The sequence below is a fragment of the Castor canadensis genome, chromosome 11 (genome assembly GCF_047511655.1).
Source record: "Castor canadensis chromosome 11, mCasCan1.hap1v2, whole genome shotgun sequence".
NCBI classification, from domain to species: domain Eukaryota; kingdom Metazoa; phylum Chordata; class Mammalia; order Rodentia; family Castoridae; genus Castor; species Castor canadensis.
The window spans coordinates 44681969-44698744 of NC_133396.1; the positions used below are offsets into that span (position 1 = coordinate 44681969).

Below are 16776 nucleotides of genomic sequence, written 5' to 3' on the forward strand. Positions count from 1 at the left end.
CCACTGTTTTGTCAGATGGCTAGAAAAAAAAAAAAAAAAAGGGATTCATCAATGCCAGAGGTAGAATACTCCCATTATAAGTTATATCACCGTCTAATAAACTTTCTGATCTGTTCCCTTAAGCAGGATTCTAATCCAGTACCTTGCTCTAAAATGAATAGCAAATAGCTTTGGGGACTCATATATTCCATATTTTCCTAGGTCTAAAAGCCTCTAGGACTCAGGCCCTACTAAGGTAAATGAAATCCTCCTCCTCTGGCCAATCAACTTACTAACTTATTCAGGGTGAAGAGTTCCATTCAAAGGCCCAGTGGCCAGCTTAGATATGCCCAATGTGAGACACTGAAATATGGATGTGGGTGTCATCTGATATCTGCTTTGGGGATCCACTGTTCTCTCCTGTGCTAGCTTTTATCTACCTCCGTCCACTGTTCTTCTTAGCAGCAGCATCCCAGCACATAAGGGCAGGAAGAAAGCACTCCGTGACCACACAATCCCTAAGTTTCATATAGCTCCTTCTGGAAAAGATTTGCTTGGCATATTCAGCCATGTGCCTCAGCAAACTTAGAAACAATCACTCTGAAACATTTTACTCTTCTTTCAGTTCAAAACTCCCAGATGGGTTCACAATAAGGCCCAAACCAAACTGGCCAATGCAAAATCACATCCTGCTATAAAAATTATGAATTTCAAAATCTGGAAATGGCCCCTGGGTACCTCTTAAAGTAGGATCAGTAAAACCATCAATCTAGTTTGTTAACAATTTCATGTAAAACTTCCAAGTACAGTATTTCTCTAAGAATTGTTCTGGTCTTCTCCTTCAAAAGAGAATCAGAGTTAATACAAACCAACAAGGTTAGTTTGCCTTTGGAAAAAATCTGCCAGGACATCAGGCACAGGTGAACTTGCAAAGACTGGAGAGAAGCCATAGTAGTCCTGGTATATGCATGAGCCATGGAGAGAGTACTCATATGACCAAGGACACTGGAAGAAGGCTATTTCTGTCAGTCCTATTGCAATGATTGGTCCAAAAGGAGAATTCAAGCATTCTGACCTCCCAGCAGAAACAAAACAGAGGCTTAGTCTTTGGGGAGGAGAGAAAAGCAGAAGCAAGAGTTGCCCTGGGGTAGTTAAGGAGAGAGAGAACAAATGAATCATGGACAAGGTGGGATAAATTTAAGCAGAAATCAGGAGATGTCAAGCATCTAATCAGCTCCATTAAAATCACTGAGTGAAGTTTTGTATGTTAGAGTAAATCTGCCGCCATTTATTCTGCAACTACTGCTTGCATGGCATTGATATAAGAAACCACTGTTTATAAGATGCATCCTATTTCAGAATGGTCAAAATGAAAATAAGTACAAGTCTTAGAATTGGTGATATATAAGCCAAACCATGGTGGCCTTTAATCCCTGTACTTAGGAAGATGAGGCAGGAGGATCAGGAGTCTGAGGCCAGCCTGGGTTACATATGAGACACTGTTTCAACCCTCCCGCTCTCAATTTTTTTTAATGATACATATATTTTTTCGCCTGGTCTGAGATGGCTTATAAGAAATCATATGTCACCTAAGAGTCTCAGGCTTCTGTCTGTTCTTATATTTTCTTAATTTCCATAACCCAACCCTTGGTTCTTGAGTGCCACAGGGCTGGAGATGAAAGATTCGGGGACATTACTAATAGCAAGAGCTCACGTGGGAATCAGTTGCTATTTCAGCAATTATTTACACATGCCTAGCCTGTGAATTTTCAAAGACAAAAAGAGTTTCCCAGTCTGGTGGAGTGGCTCAAACAGTAAGAGTGCCTGCCTAGCAAGGGTGAGGTCCTGAGTTCAAACGCCAGTGCCACCAAAAAGAAAAAAATAGTTTCCTAAAACAAATTCATCTTCTCAGAGGCATGGGTCTCAACTCAGGCAGCAACTGAGTACCTGGCCTGAGATTTGGTGAGATTTTATCTGAATTGCTGAGGTCCACAGAGGATACCTCTCCTTGTCATTTAGGTCATGTTTTGGCTATTCCTTTCTTCTGCCATCCCCTCTCAGAAGTGCTTCAAATGACATAAAGAGGCCTGAAAAGATGAAATTCTCAAAAGGCAACTGATTTAAAAAATATTTAAACCCTAGTTTTCAACGAAGATCTCAGCCGAACTGTCTTTCCCTTACTATTTTCCTCAATCTTTACTAACATCAAAGATAAAGTCAGGGGTGGGGTGAAGCTCAGAGGTACAGCACTGGCCTAGCATATGTGAGGCCCTAGTTTGAACTCCAGCACTGCAAAAAGAAAAAAAGTCAATATAACAATCTCAAATAGTTTTAGTTCTTACCTTTGGCTGTTCCTCATCCATTGAAGACTCTTCAGATGCATGGGGAGTATTGCTCAAAGAGCTGCTTCTCTGGTCATCAGCAGTCCCTTCAGAAGGGGCTATTTCTACTACAGATAATCGACAGCTCTCACCTCTGCCTCCACTCAGCTCCTCCATCCTTGAGTGGGAAAAAGATCGAGACCGTGTCTCTTGAGAGAGCTCTACAAACTTCTCTAGGGCACTAAAAAAGTCAATGCGATCTGTACTGAAGTCTGGGATTTCAGCCTGACAACTGGGTTGGGGGCTTGGTGACTCAGGATCAGGGGACATGGGGAGGTCTTTCAGTCGCGATGTCAATTCTTCCATAGGCAGTAAGTGGACGTTCATGTCTGCTTTCAGTGCGTCTGTCTCCAAATCTTCCACTGTTAAGTCTGGGAATTTGTTGACCATTTCTGTGGTCTGCCCAGGTTGGATTAAGGCTTTGGATGCATGGCAGTTGTCAAGAGGGAATTTTGATTCATTGAGACAACACCCTGATGAGCATCCGTTGATGTCGTTTAAGTTTAATTCATCTTCAATCTGTCCAGTGTGAAATTCCCTAGAAGTGAACTCCAAACAGATCATTCTTTCTTTGGTACACAGGCCTTTCTGATTTGCATCTTGTGGGACCACATGTTCCACAAAGACAGGAGGTATGGGTGGGTGATTCTCCATGGTCTTCACCTCAGCAATCTGGTCTGCGGAGGTGGTGATCTCCTTCTTGTTCAGTTCTAGCCCAGGTTTGCAGATAGGTTCATGGTGGTCTGAGAGGTCACTATCTGAATGAGATCGCCAGAGTTTGTTATGCCGCTGTTTGCTGTGGAGGACATACACAGGAAATGTCTTACTTTGGTTTGTAAAAACAATCAACACCCTCCCAGGAAACCACTCCCAGATAAACTTAACTCAACCTGCAAAATGCTTTGCTATTGCTCAATGGAATAAGGCAATAAATATTTCAAAAGATACTCAGTTTAATAGCAAAAACCAAAAAGCCAAACAACAGCAACAATAAATCAACAGGAGATATCATTTTTTACCTAGCAGACTGACAGAGCTAAAATGGTTGATAACAGCCACTGTTGATAATAAGAGCTTGGCCAAATAAGCTCTCACATTAAGTGTTGGTAGGGTGAATCGTTAAGAGTCAAATCTGGTAATAGTTCTCCAAATTTAACCCTTTAACAATCAATTCTTCTTGTAGGAATTTTTCTTGGAGAAATACTATAAGAACACAAATATATACATACAAGAATATTTACTATAACACCATTTGTGTTACTAAAATAATAGACACCAAAAAAGGATTTCTTTAAATTATAGTCCATACAACCGTACACTATGAGTATGTTAAAACGTGTTGGGCGTTAGAGCAGAATGGTACACCACAGAGTGAAAAAGTATGCTGAACATACTTGGAATGGTCAAGTTCTATGTTATAAATCAAAAGAACATCTGATTCTTTCAAAGAAGGTAGAAATCTTTCCAAGGGAGACTACTACTTTCTATATTGAATGTCTGTGTAATTTTTTTTTGGTGGACTTGGAATTGAACTCAGGGCTTTGAGCTTGCTAGACAGGTGCTCTACCAATTGAACCATGCCCCCAGCATTTTCACTATTTTTGGGAAAGGATCTCATATTTATGCCCAATCCAGCTTGGACCACCATCCTCCTATTTATACTAACTAGGTAACTGAGATGACAGGCGTGTGCCAGCACACCTAGCTTTTTATTGGTTGAGATGGGATTTCCTGAACTTTTTTGCCCAGGTTGGCCTCGAATTGTGATCCTCCTGATCACTGCCTTCTGACTACCTAGGATTACAGAAGTGAGCCACTGAGCCCAGCTATGATTTTTTAAAATTTTTTTTAAAAAGAAGCAAGTCAGGTGCCTGTAGCTCATGCCTGTAATCCTAGCTACTTGGGAGGCTAGACTGGGAGGAGCTTGGTTTGAGGCCATCCTGGGCAAACAGTTCGTGAGACCCCCATTTCCAAATAGCCAGAGTAAAATGGACTGGAGGTGTGGCTCAAATGGTAGAGCCCTTGTTTTGCAAGCACAAAGCCCTGAGTTCAAATCCCAGTATCACCAAAAAGCGAAACCCAACAAAACCCAATAACAACAACAAAAAGGAGCATATTTAGTCATAACCAGAAAAAAATCTGAAACTAAAACAACATATAAGTCATACAAAAGGAGATACTCTACTGGAACTCATTACCAAGTGCCTACCAATTGAGATGAAAAGTTTATGTAGGATTAATGGCTGATGCAGAAGTATATGTTTTCTAGTCATTCTTGATTAGAAAACAAAGGTGAGGCTAGTAAATCTGGAGAGAGTACTCAGTACACAATGAGGAGGACAGGCAGAAAGGACAGGCCATTTTTAGAAGGATCTTAGGATAAAAATCATCAAGCTAAGGTGGCACTTGGAAAAACAAGTGGGCCAAAGAAGGCTCTCCCCCCTACCTCCCATGACTACTGCATATCTATCATGGAGAGAAGGTCTGAGGTAAGGATGACATTAATTTTAAATCACACATTCACAGGAAGCACAATTCCCAAAGCCCCACACCAAAAGACAAAGTTGGCTGTGTGGCTGCTCAGGATCGCCTATCAAGGAGCAGGTTACCAAGTGTGGTTACTTGGAAGTGCAGTCTCCATGACTTACAACCTGATGAAGAATTACCTAACTGCTGGGTGGAATGGGGAAACTGGGCCCAAAACAACCTGCTGTGGGCTCATGGCCACACCAACGCTCTGCTGTCATGCGCCTGCACTAATGATGTGACCCCTATTTCTTCTCAACTCTTCACCTGCTCTCAGCATCTTGGTCTGTCTGCTGCTTGAGTGAGACTCTCTGACTAGGTCTGCACAGCAGAGAGGTGCTTTATTGGATAGGGAGCAGGTCAGACTGTTTATGAAGACAAGCTGTAATCAGCTTAGCTGGGTATAAGATGGAGTTTTCACCCTTTCCATGTTGCATGATCTCCAGCTACCCCTAGGAGGAGACAACATATCACACATCTCAAACAAGTGAGTGGCTATGGCAACAGGAAAGCTAACTGTATGGATAAGCAGAGCCTACACTGTACATTATAACCAACCAAAGCTAGTGAGCTTCCTTTTTTTTTTTTTTTCTTTTCTTTGGGATTTGAATTCAGGGCTTTCTGCTTACAAAGCAGGTGCTCTACTGCTTGAGCCACACCTCCAGTCCATTTTGCTCTGGTTGTTTTGGAGATGGGGTCTCTGAACTATTTGCCCAGGCTGGCCTTGAACTGCCATCCTCCTGATTTCAGCCTCCCACGTAGCTAGGCTTACAGGTGTGAGCCACTGGTGTCCGGCTTAGTGTGCTTCGTTTTAAAGTGTCTTTTCTTATATTCAGATATCCTTGTTGCCTGACCTAGATGTGACTGTGTTCTGAAATTGCTATCTGTCATCTATCATGAAGTTATTCAAACCTGCACCAACTACTCTCACTGACCACGGTAGGACAATGCTTGTGATACATGTGATTGGGAAGACACTTTAGGGAATAGCTGCTCTCACCCTTCTAATAATATAAAAGAGCAGCGACCTTATCAGCTGATAGGAAAATGAGAAGTTTTCCTGATCCCAACAATCCTCTAAAGTATAGTTTAAAAGAAAAAATGCTGCAAATTACTAATCAGTCAAGAAAGAATGAGAGATGAAAGTTATGCTAATGAGCATAAACAGTACATGATTCACAGGAAGTAGCTGACCTCACTGCCATGCTGCCAGCAGGGATTTCCTTCTTTTCCTGGGGTAAGATAATCATCAGAAAATACAAGGTGGGGCTCTTGAATCAAACTAAAACCTACTTATAAAGGAGAAAGAAAAATTCCAACCCAAAGATTGTTCTGATGCTGCTGCCTTTTTCATTTTTGTAATAGGTCCTGCAAGGAGGGTGGTAGGCAGCTCTCTGATACAGTCCAGACAGTCATTACCACTGCTGCTGAAGTACGGCTACTGTATGTGCCCTTCCTGATCCCTTCCCTCCACTTTCCCTCTCAGGGGTAATGTCCTTTCTGAATTTTGTGCTTATCATCCCTTTCCTTTAAAGTGTTGCTACATATTTTGTTCTTAATACATTGTTTAGTTTTCCATGTTCTGAACTTTATGTAAATTAAATCATATTATCTATATTCTTTTACAGCAGACTTTTTTGCCTAATACTATATTTTTAAGATTCATCACTATGTAATATATTTCATAGAGTGTAATAATGAATAGTCACAATTCAGCTATCCATCTTGTTGACTAACAGCTTTGGCCATTACAAACAATACTGCTACAGACATTCTTGTGCCTGGTACACTTAAGTTTCCCAAAGCTGTTATATATAGGAGTGGAAAACGTGGATCACAGGGTTTGTATGCATCATCAGTTTTATTTGGTAACATTAGACTGTTTTCCAATGAAGCTTTGTTTGGAGCTAGGGTATTCTAATACCCTATCACTAGGTAGGGATAGATGTAAGGCATTAGATCATATCTCCTATTTTAAACTGCTAACTTTTAAATCCAGCTGACTCCCCCTTCCTATTTCAGGCAGACAACAAATAAACAAGCTGCCAAAAAAGAACTTCAGAGTTGGTCTGTGGCCTAGATGATGCAACCAATTCTGTTTTCTCCTGCTTGAGTGGCCTCTGACCTGAATTTGGATTCATGTAAAAACACAGACACATATGAGATGACTGGGCTACTCTGAGTAAGAAATTAGGTTTTTACTTAGTAAATGGACAAAAAGGAAACTTAAATGACAAGATGCGTAAGACATCCCCCCGTTTTCTTGCTTCCAACTTATTTTATTTTTCCAGTACTGAAGACTGAACTCAGGGCCTTAAGTTTGCCACCGTGAGTACCTCAAGGTGCTTTACCACTTGAGTTATACCCCAAGTCCTTTTGTTTATAGTCTGTTTTTAAGACAGTTTTTTTTTTTGTTTGTTTATTTATTTATTTTTGTGGTATTAGGGTTTGAACTCCTGGCCTCACACTTTCCTGGCAGGTACTCCACCAGCTCAGATAGGGTGTTGATAAATTTGTTCAGACTGGCCTCAAACATGGATCCTCCTGTTTCTGCCTCCCAAGCAGCTGGGATTATAGGCATGAACCATTATGCTTGGTAAAGCATCAACTGTGAGTGAGAGACATAGAGGAAAATACTGCTAAAAATGGAGGACCAGTTACAGGAAAACCAGACTGTTTTTGGCTACTTTTTAGATATTAGGAAGTCTATAGAAAGGAAGAGAAAAGCACTCATTGAACATTTTCTGTGTGTTGTGCATGGTCCTAGATGTTCTAGATTATTTGACTGAAAAACTATTAAGAAAGTCCCAATCCCTTAATTGGGCTTGGCTGTTACCTGACCAAGAATCCGAGTCCTTTCAGTCTCAGGCTTCCTGCTGTTGGTTGACCCCTGTGTACCAGATAACAAGACCTCAGTGTCTCTACCAAAAAAGCCAGGGTACAAGACACTTCTGCCTCCTCTGGCCCTTGGGACAGGGATCTTGAAAGAATTAAAACTGAGGACATTTGGCACAAATTCTCTCTGGCTACCACTTAGCTTTTCTTCCTTGCTCCCATGTACTGGAACCTAGTGCCACAGACACAAGGTCCAGCTTGAAATGGTCTGCATGAAATCTGCACTTGTCTGGTAGAACATAAATCTGCCAGATACCTGCATGACCAGAGTGTGGAATAATAAACAGGGTAGCTGACAGTTTAATGGAGAGTTTCAATGAAGAATTTCAAAACACACACACACACACCCTATCTACCTCCTCCTGTCTTGCTCCCATCCTCCAACTTTTACTTGGGAGGTGGAGGCAGGAAGATCTTGAGCTTGAGGCCAGTCAGGGAAAAGACAGTGGAGAGATCCTGTTCAAAAACAAAACAACGAAAAAAAAAAAAAAAAAACAAGACAGCTAAAGGCATAGTTCAAGTGGTAGAGCACTTGTCTAAAAAGTCCTGGGATTCAATCCCAGCACTGCAAAAACCAAACACCAACCAGAAAAAAAAAAAATCAGGTATGAATAGTATCCTCTTTATGATACCCTCCTCTTTAGGTCTAAAGGAGAATAGTTCAGCCTTCTCAAAGTTATTAATTTTATTTTAAGAGATGCAAAAAGTCCTTTAGACTTCAGATACTCACATTCTAATTAAGACTATAATCAGTTTATAAATCACTATAGCAATCTGGTGTCACTGTGGTAAACTTCTCTTCCTTAGGAGGTCAAAGAACGAAGCTAATGCCCTCAAACAGAGAGCTGCTACCTCCAGTTAAATACCCAGTGCTACCGTGGATTACTATGAAGCTAAAGAAGGCTATGATCAGGGCTGTACCTCCTTGAGGAAACCACCACATGGGTCCTGGGAGAAGATATGAAATACAGGATTCAAACACTTGACCAGGAAATGGAATTTCTTTGCAAACAGAGTGGGATTTTTCTAAGGACTTTGCTCTCCTTGTTACATAAACTGCAAGGCTTGGCGAAACTTCAGAGTCACAGGAGGTGGGATTCTTTTCTTTGCTTGTCTAAGCAGCAGATCCTGGTGTAGGACTTTGGAGCTGGTCAAGAGTCTGCTGGGCCAAATTCACTTGGCAGTTATTCTACAAGTGTTAAGGTTTCTGAACAACATACAGACTACAGATCCTAATGGCTATACACCCAACAGCTGTCTTTGTTACTGTCAGAGGCCTGACTGGTTTGGTTGTTCAATGTCCCATGGGTTTGGGGAATGTGATTCTTCCCTAGCTCCAGAGGACAAATGCGAATATGTTTTAGTTGACCCTGGAAATTCTATTTCCTTGGTCTTAGGAAATAGAATTGGCTTTAGGCATATGACCCAGTCCTGGCCCACAGGTCTGGAGGGGAAGTCTATGGTGAGGATCTGGGAAAGGTCACCCTTTCTCTTCAGTCTTTTGTTGTGCAGTTTACACATGTGCTTATGAATGTGACAGCCATCTAGCAATCATGAGGAGACAACCTCACGCACCAAACTGTTAACTAAGGAATGTAGGTCAGAAAGATGGACCACACCAAAGTCCCTACTTACATCACCACTGGGCCACTGCACTATGCTTTTTGTTAGAGGATATGAAAAATGATTTAACTTTTAAAACTACCCATATTGGTGTCTTCAGGCAGATATCTTCTATTAGTCCTGGCAGGTCTGCTCTTCAGCTTCTCCACCTTGCTCTCTGCACTGATCAATGGATTATATCAACAGGCCCCTTGTCCTACGGCTTTCAGAGGTTTTTGGCTAATGGAGAGTTCATGAAGAAGACTGGAGGGAAGAGACTGAGGGCAGAGTGTTTATTCCTTTAGCTTACTCCTGGAAGGGTCACCTCAACCACCTGTGTGTCCCTATGACTGAATGTTATTGCTAGTCTCTGAAGGTGCCTTTCTCTATGGGAGTCTCCTTCAGGTTATAGTAAATGCTCTCTCTCTCTCTGGGCCTAGGAGCTATACCAGTCCTTGATTCTGCTTTGTAATTGTCCCTCTATAAAACTCTCTCCAAATCCTAATCTGGGGCTGGGATGTAGCTCAGTGGGTAGAGCTTGTCTAGCATGCATGAGGCCCTGGTTTGATCCCAACACCAAAAAAGAAAAGACAAATCTCCTCCCCACCCCCTCACTAAAAAAAAAATCCTAATCTGACTGTGCTACTTCTTGTTGAGATCCTGAGTGATGGAAGTACTCTATTACTTGCAGCTGAAAGCAGGCTAAGTGATAGCTCTATACTGGACTCTGGTACTTAAAGATACAGAAACACCACAATACAGGAAATTCTAGGAACACTTTCTACTCCAGTTTCTGTTGAGTTAGTCTGTTTGTGGTGATGGAAGGCAGTGGTTGATGTCAAGGAGAAGGAAATAAATGGCATATACATATGTCTGTTTTCTGTGTAACCAAAGTGAAAGGAGATGAGAAATAATCCTTAATAATATATAGTGACATTTGTGCACATATTTATTCACCATAACCCTGTGCAGTAGATCTTTTAATACTTATTTATTATTCATTTGTTCATTCATTCATTGTACTGGGGATTAAACACAGGGCCTCATGTGAGCAAGACAAGTGTTGTGCCACTTGAGCCATGCCCCCCAGACCTTGATTTTTATTTTATAGATGGGGTCAGGTGAGGATGAGGAAAGTGAAGTAACTTCTCAAGGTTGCAGCAAGGGGGTGAACCAGGAATGGAAACCATATCTACTGACTCAAATTCTGTGGTTTTCTCTCCCAGGGCTTGCCCTTCCTCTATGAGTCAAGCCCAGGAAGTCAGGATAGAACAGAAAAAGGAAAAGGCAAAGGGAAGAGTGATTTTCTGGTTTATGCTGTCCTTCATAACCTCATCTAAGATTTTTCTGAAATTTCTTTAACATCTAAGAAAAACCACATATACTTAAAACAAAACAAAACAAAACAAAACAAAAAACCCAATCCAACAGTTTGCAGTAGCCTGAGATTCCAGGATAAATACTGAAATTGGCAGGACACATGGCATCCTTCCTCTCAGTGGGTCACGTGAGGACATTGCCGAACAACTGTCATATGTGTCTGGGAACATATAATATTTATGTCTTGTCAAACCCTTAGATGCCTCTTTCTTGTGCCCAAAAGAACGGCTGTGTCCTACATTCTGGTTTAATCTAAAAATGTCATCAAAATCTGGCACCAAAGACTGAGGAATTCTTTTAAACAGAGGAGGCATGAGTATTCTCTCATCCTCCTAAAGAGAACAGCTCAGATGCAATCATTCCGAATGCTGAATAAATGGTTTTTTTTTTTTTTTTTTTAGTGGAAACCATAATGCAATGCTATGGCCACACTGTCACAATACTTTTGGTGGGGAGAGGATGGCCCCTCTGCCTGGATAGGCTGGAAGGCTATTTAATATTTTGTCTGGGGAAACAGCCCAAATTTGAGAGTCAAAACCAAGTTATAAGACTTGCTGGAGTCAAACCCTGGCACTAACCCAAAATACTTCTAGACAACTGTGCCTTCACCGTAACACCACCACCTAGGACATGCCCATGTGGAAGAACAAAATGAAATCTAATGATCCAAAGAATTTCAGCATGTGGCTGCTCAAGAAACTGATCCTCCAGTCATTTCACATCTGATGCTTGTTCCCAAGAGCAGCTAAAGGTGGTTTTTGCCTCCAGGGGGGTAATGAGATTGTGAAATTAGCTACTCATTTTAACAACCAGCTACGAAACTATTACCGAAAACAGCTGTCTCTTATTGATATGAGAAGATATTCTAGATCTAGTACTGGGTAGAGAAGCAGGCTGCAAAAATGGCTTTTGTGGGTTGGCAGAGTGGCTCAAGGAATAAGCATGCCTGCCTAGCAAGCATGAGGCCCTGAGTTCAAACCCCAGTGCCATAAAAATGTTTTTTGTGGAAAAAATATACATCAAAATATGTAGTAACATAAACCCTAGAGGAATAGGTAAAATAGTATTGACTGATGTCTGTGGGTATTAAGCTCATAAATTATTTTTCCCTTTGTTATTTTCTGTACTTTTGCAAAGCATACATATACAATTTGATTAAAGGATTTAAAAACAAACAAGAAGGAGCTGTTTCTAGGAAGTACCTTCACACCTCAAATAGGTTATATACATTTGCCACGTGACCAAAGTTACTTTAGTGAATCCAAGCACTGAAGAGAAAAACCCCAGAAGTAACAACAGGTACTTCTTTTCCAAGAATTTTAGCTAAGCCTAGCATCACCTTGGGAATAATTGGTAAGGCAGCTGTTTCTAGTCTTATAAGATGTTGGAAAGTGTTTATTAAAATCTGTACTGTACCTAGTTGAGAACTGAAATAAGGGAAGAGTATTTCTATCCTTTAGTTTATACTAAACTAACATCAACGTGAGAAATTACATGGAATAAATGTCTAATCTTTCATGCTTATTTTTAAATTTTTTTCATGGAACTGGGGTTTCAACTAAGGGATTTGTGCTCACAAAGCAGGTGCTCTACTGCTTGAGCCACACTCCAGTCAGCTTTGCTGTGGTGATTTTCGAGATAGGGTCTCACGAACTATTTGCCCTGGCCTTGAACCACGATCCTCCAAATCTCAGCCTCCCAAGTAGCTAGGATTATGAGTGTGAGCCACTGGTGCCCAGCTTAATTTTTTTTTTTTTTAATTTATGGCTTTGCACTTGCTTAGGCAGGTGCTCTATTGCTTGAGTCATGCCTCCAGCCCAGATTTTCTGCAAATTTGATTGACATAGAATGGAATCTAAGTTAAAAAATATCTCATTCAAATTAGGCTCAAAATTGGCTTTAGAGAAGGACACTTCCCATTACCTTATGTAGTGAGAATCTGAGAAAGCCACTGGAGGACTCACCTTGCCAGCAAGATCCCCTGGTACTCTTCCAGTTGTCTCATGAAGCTGGGGTTGGGTTTGGTCACTGTTCGTCTTTCCTTCACATAGTCATAGGCTCGGTCCAGATTCCAGCCATACTCCTTCATTGCATAGGCAATCACAGTGGAGGCTGAGCGGCTCACCCCCATCTTGCAGTGCACAAGGCATTTAGATCCATGTTTCCTTGTTTCGGATATTAAAATGAAAAAGAGAGGAAAGTAATAGTAGGTTCTAGACTTTTCCAAGTCTCCTGTTCTGCTCTTCCATTTTCTTGCTATATAATACCTCCACTTCGGTATACTCATGTACATCGATGATCAAAAGTGAGGGTAAGCCATAAGCCGGTGGCTCACATCTACAATCTTAGCAACTCAGGGGGCAGAAATCAGGAGGATTGCAGCTCGAAACCAGCCTGGGCAAATAGGGTCTGTGAAGACCCTATCTTGAAAACACCCATCACAAAGTAGGGCTGGTGGAGTGGCTCAAGGGGTAGGCCCTGAGTTCAAGCCCCAGGACTGCAAAAAGAAAGGTGAGGGTAAGGTAAGCAGCTTTAAGTGTACTTTTTTTTTTTTGGTGGGACTGAGTTTTGAACTCAGGGCTTCACACTTGCAAAGCAGGTGCTCTATCACTTGAGCCATACCTCCAGACCAGTACTCTTAATTAATTAATATTCAATTTTAATATTAAATCTCTTTAATCAATCAGTAAAGATTTCCCAGGCACTTACCATATGTAAGATAATGTACAAGGTGCTGAGATGCAAACATAAGCAACATACAACTTCTACCCTATAGGGTAGGACTGAGTGGGAGAAGCAGACAATTAAAATTCAATGAGGTGTAAGTGCACTGACAAAGTATAGAGGGAGGATTTTGCAGTTGTGACTGACGTTCATTTTTTGTATGGTGGAGGGTAATTTCTTCACAGCTGCAGGGTATGCTTCATGACTAGCACTCTCCTGAGTTATAGGTGTGGCAGTGATTCATCTAATTTATTTAGATGTTAGATTTGTTTCTAGTTAAAGTTCCAGTAAGGGTTCTGTCCTCAAGGAAAGAACCAACACAAACCAAATGAAACCAAACTTCTTCTTTATTCAGACACAGCTCTGGATGTTACTTTTTACAACACTACAACCTATGTCCTTCTAGAAAGTGATCATACAACCCAGAGAATTAGATGGGAAGCCTGTGATGCACCACATGGCTTTCTTAGTGTGAAATGAATGAGAGCTACCTGTTTCATTTTGCTTTATTTTTAAATGTTGGGAATTGAATCCAGGGCCTGCACATGCTAAGCACATGCTCTACTACTGAGCTACACCCCAGATCCTATTGTTTATTATCATTATTTTTGGTAGGATACGGATTTGAACTCAGGGCTTCATGCTTGCAAAGCAGGCTCTTTCCTGCTTGAGCCACACTTCCAGTCCATTCTGCTCTGGTTATTTTGGAGAAGGGGGTCTCATAAACTATTTGCCCAGGCTGACCTTGAACCTCAGTCCTCCCAATCTCAGCCTCCCAAGTAGCTAGGATTACAGGTGAGCCGCTAGTGCCTGGCTATTATTTTTTAACGTGTAGAAAGGAAAATAGCATTACCACAAAGCTACACTAAAAACAACAACAACAACAAAAACCTACTTAATTCTTATCATGCCAGAGCTAATTATCTTGGATATAAACATTATTCAGTTAATACTAATTCTACTAAAAACACAGTGTCTGGCACATAGTAAGCCTTCAAATATTTGCTTAAATGGATCTGCTGGATCAGATCTGCCAGCTGCTTAATCAGGAGCATTTTAAAATCTGGGGGAAAAAAAGAACTCTTATTGCTAGTGTACATGAGTTCTAGAATCCTTTAAAGTAGCTACTACAATATATCAAAATATGTACATACTAGCTGGGTGCTGGTGGTTCTCGCTTGTAAAATCCTAGCTATTTGGGAGGCTGAGATTGGGAAAATTGAGGTTCGAGACCAGCTCAGGCACATATTTCTCAACATCTCATCTCCAAAATAACCAGAGTTATATAGGGAGCTTAAAAAACAAAACTCCCTCTCCACTCCTATTCAACATAGTACTGGAATTCCTAGCCAGAGCAATTAGGCAAGAAGAAGGAGTAAAAGGAATACAAATAGGTAAAAGAAACTGTCAAAATATCCCTATTTGCAGATGACATGATCCTATACCTTAAAGACCCAAAAAACTCTACTCAGAAGCTTCTAGACATCATCAATAGCTATAGCAAGGTAGCAGGATATAAAATCAACATAGAAAAATCATTAGCATTTCTATACACTAACAATGAGCAAACTGAAAAAGAATGTATGAAAACACTTCCATTTACAATAGCCTAAAAAAAAAATCAAATACCTAGGTGTAAACCTAACAAAAGATGTGAAAGACCCCTACAAGGAAAACTATACACTTCTGAAGAAAGAGATTGAGGAAGACTATAGAAAGTGGAGAGATCTCCCATGCTCATGGATTGGTAGAATCAACATAGTAAAAATGTCGATACTCCCAAAAGTAATCTACATTTTTAATGCAATTCCCATCAAAATTCCAATGACATTCATTAAAGAGATTGAAAAATCTACCATGAAATTTATATGGAAATACAAGAGGCCACGAATAGCCAAGGCAATACTCAGTCAAAAGAACAATGCAGGAGGTATCACAATACCTGGCTTCAAACTATATTACAAAGTAATAACAATAAAAACAGCATGGTACTGGCACAAAAACAGACATGAAGACCAGTGGAACAGAATAGAGGACCCGGATATGAAGCCACACAACTATAACCAACTTGTCTTTGACAAAGGCGCTAAAAATATACGATGGAGAAAAAGCAGCCTCTTCAACAAAAACTGCTGGGAAAACTGGTTAGCAGTCTGCAAAAAACTGAAACTAGATCCATGTATATCACCCTATACCAAGATTAACTCAAAATGGATCAAGGATCTTAATATCAGACCCCAAACTCTAAAGTTGATACAGGAAACAGTAGGAAATACTCTGGAGTTAGTAGGTATAGGTAAGAACTTTCTCAACGAAACCCCAGCAGCACAGCAACTAAGAGATAGCATAGATAAATGGGACCTCATAAAGCTAAAAAGCTTCTGCTCATCAAAAGAAATGGTCTCTAAACTGAAGAGAACACCCACAGAATGGGAGAAAATATTTGCCAGCTACACATCAGACAAAGGACTGATAACCAGAATATATAGGGAACTTAAAAAACTAAATTCTCCCAAAACTAATGAACCAATAAAGAAATGGGCAAGTGAACTAAACAGAACTTTCTCAAAAGAAGAAATTCAAATGGCCAAAAAACACATGAAAAAATGCTCACCATCTCTAGCAATAAAGGAAATGCAAATTAAAACTACACTAAGATTCCACCTCACCCCTGTTAGAATAGCCATCATTAGCAACACAACAGGTGTTGGCAAGGATGCAGGGAAAAAGGAACCCTCTTACACTGTTGGTGGGAGTGTAAACTAGTACAACCACTCTGGAAAAAAATTTGGAGGCTACTTAAAAAGCTAGACATGATCTACCATTTGATCCAGCAATACCACTCTTGGGGATATACCCAAAAGACTGTGACACAGGTTACTCCAGAGGCACCTGCACATCCATGTTTATTGCGGCACTATTCACAATAGCCAAGTTATGGAAACAGCCAAGATGCCCCACCACTGATGAATGGATTAAGAAAATGTGGTATCTATACACAATGGAATTTTATGCAGCCATGAAGAAGAACGAAATGCTATCATTCACTGGTAAATGGATGGAATTGGAGAACATCATTCTGAGTGAGGTTAGCCTGGCCCAAAAGACCAAAAATTGTATGTTCTCCCTCATATGTGGACACTAGATCAAGGGCAAACACAACAATGGGATTGGACTTTGAGCACATGATAAAAGCGAGAGCACACAAGGGAGGGGTGAGGATAGGTAAGACACCTAAAAAATTAGCTAGCATTTGTTGCCCTTAATGCAGAGAAACTAAAGCAGATAC

General features: G+C 40.7%; 1 protein-coding gene and 1 long non-coding RNA gene across 11 annotated transcripts in view; one reads left to right on the forward strand and one right to left on the reverse strand.

The window, feature by feature from the left end:
* The window catches only part of LOC141413801 (uncharacterized), a 23417-nt gene extending 10683 nt beyond the window's left edge, over positions 1 to 12734 (forward strand). For 2 of the 3 annotated variants that reach the window (XR_012438708.1, XR_012438707.1), the window contains 2 exons: positions 5723 to 5825; positions 6252 to 8569. This is a non-coding gene — a long non-coding RNA (uncharacterized lncRNA). The other variant, XR_012438709.1, reaches the window with a different exon arrangement.
* The window catches only part of Ssh2 (slingshot protein phosphatase 2), a 272549-nt gene that overhangs the window by 7178 nt on the left and 248595 nt on the right, over positions 1 to 16776 (reverse strand). For 6 of the 8 annotated variants that reach the window (XR_012438703.1, XM_074046515.1, XM_074046516.1 and 3 more), the window contains 2 exons: positions 12728 to 12928; positions 2322 to 3156 (listed from right to left, as the gene is read on the reverse strand). The exons of 1 other annotated variant lie outside the window; for it this stretch is intronic. Coding sequence is in view for 6 of the 7 variants with exons in the window: in XM_074046515.1 (XP_073902616.1) it covers positions 2322 to 3156; positions 12728 to 12928 (1036 nt within the window). In the remaining variant the exon portion in view is untranslated. Of the gene's footprint in view, positions 1 to 2321; positions 3157 to 6696; positions 7777 to 12727; positions 12929 to 16776 lie in introns of those variants that run through there. One more of the 8 variants, XM_074046519.1, reaches the window with a different exon arrangement.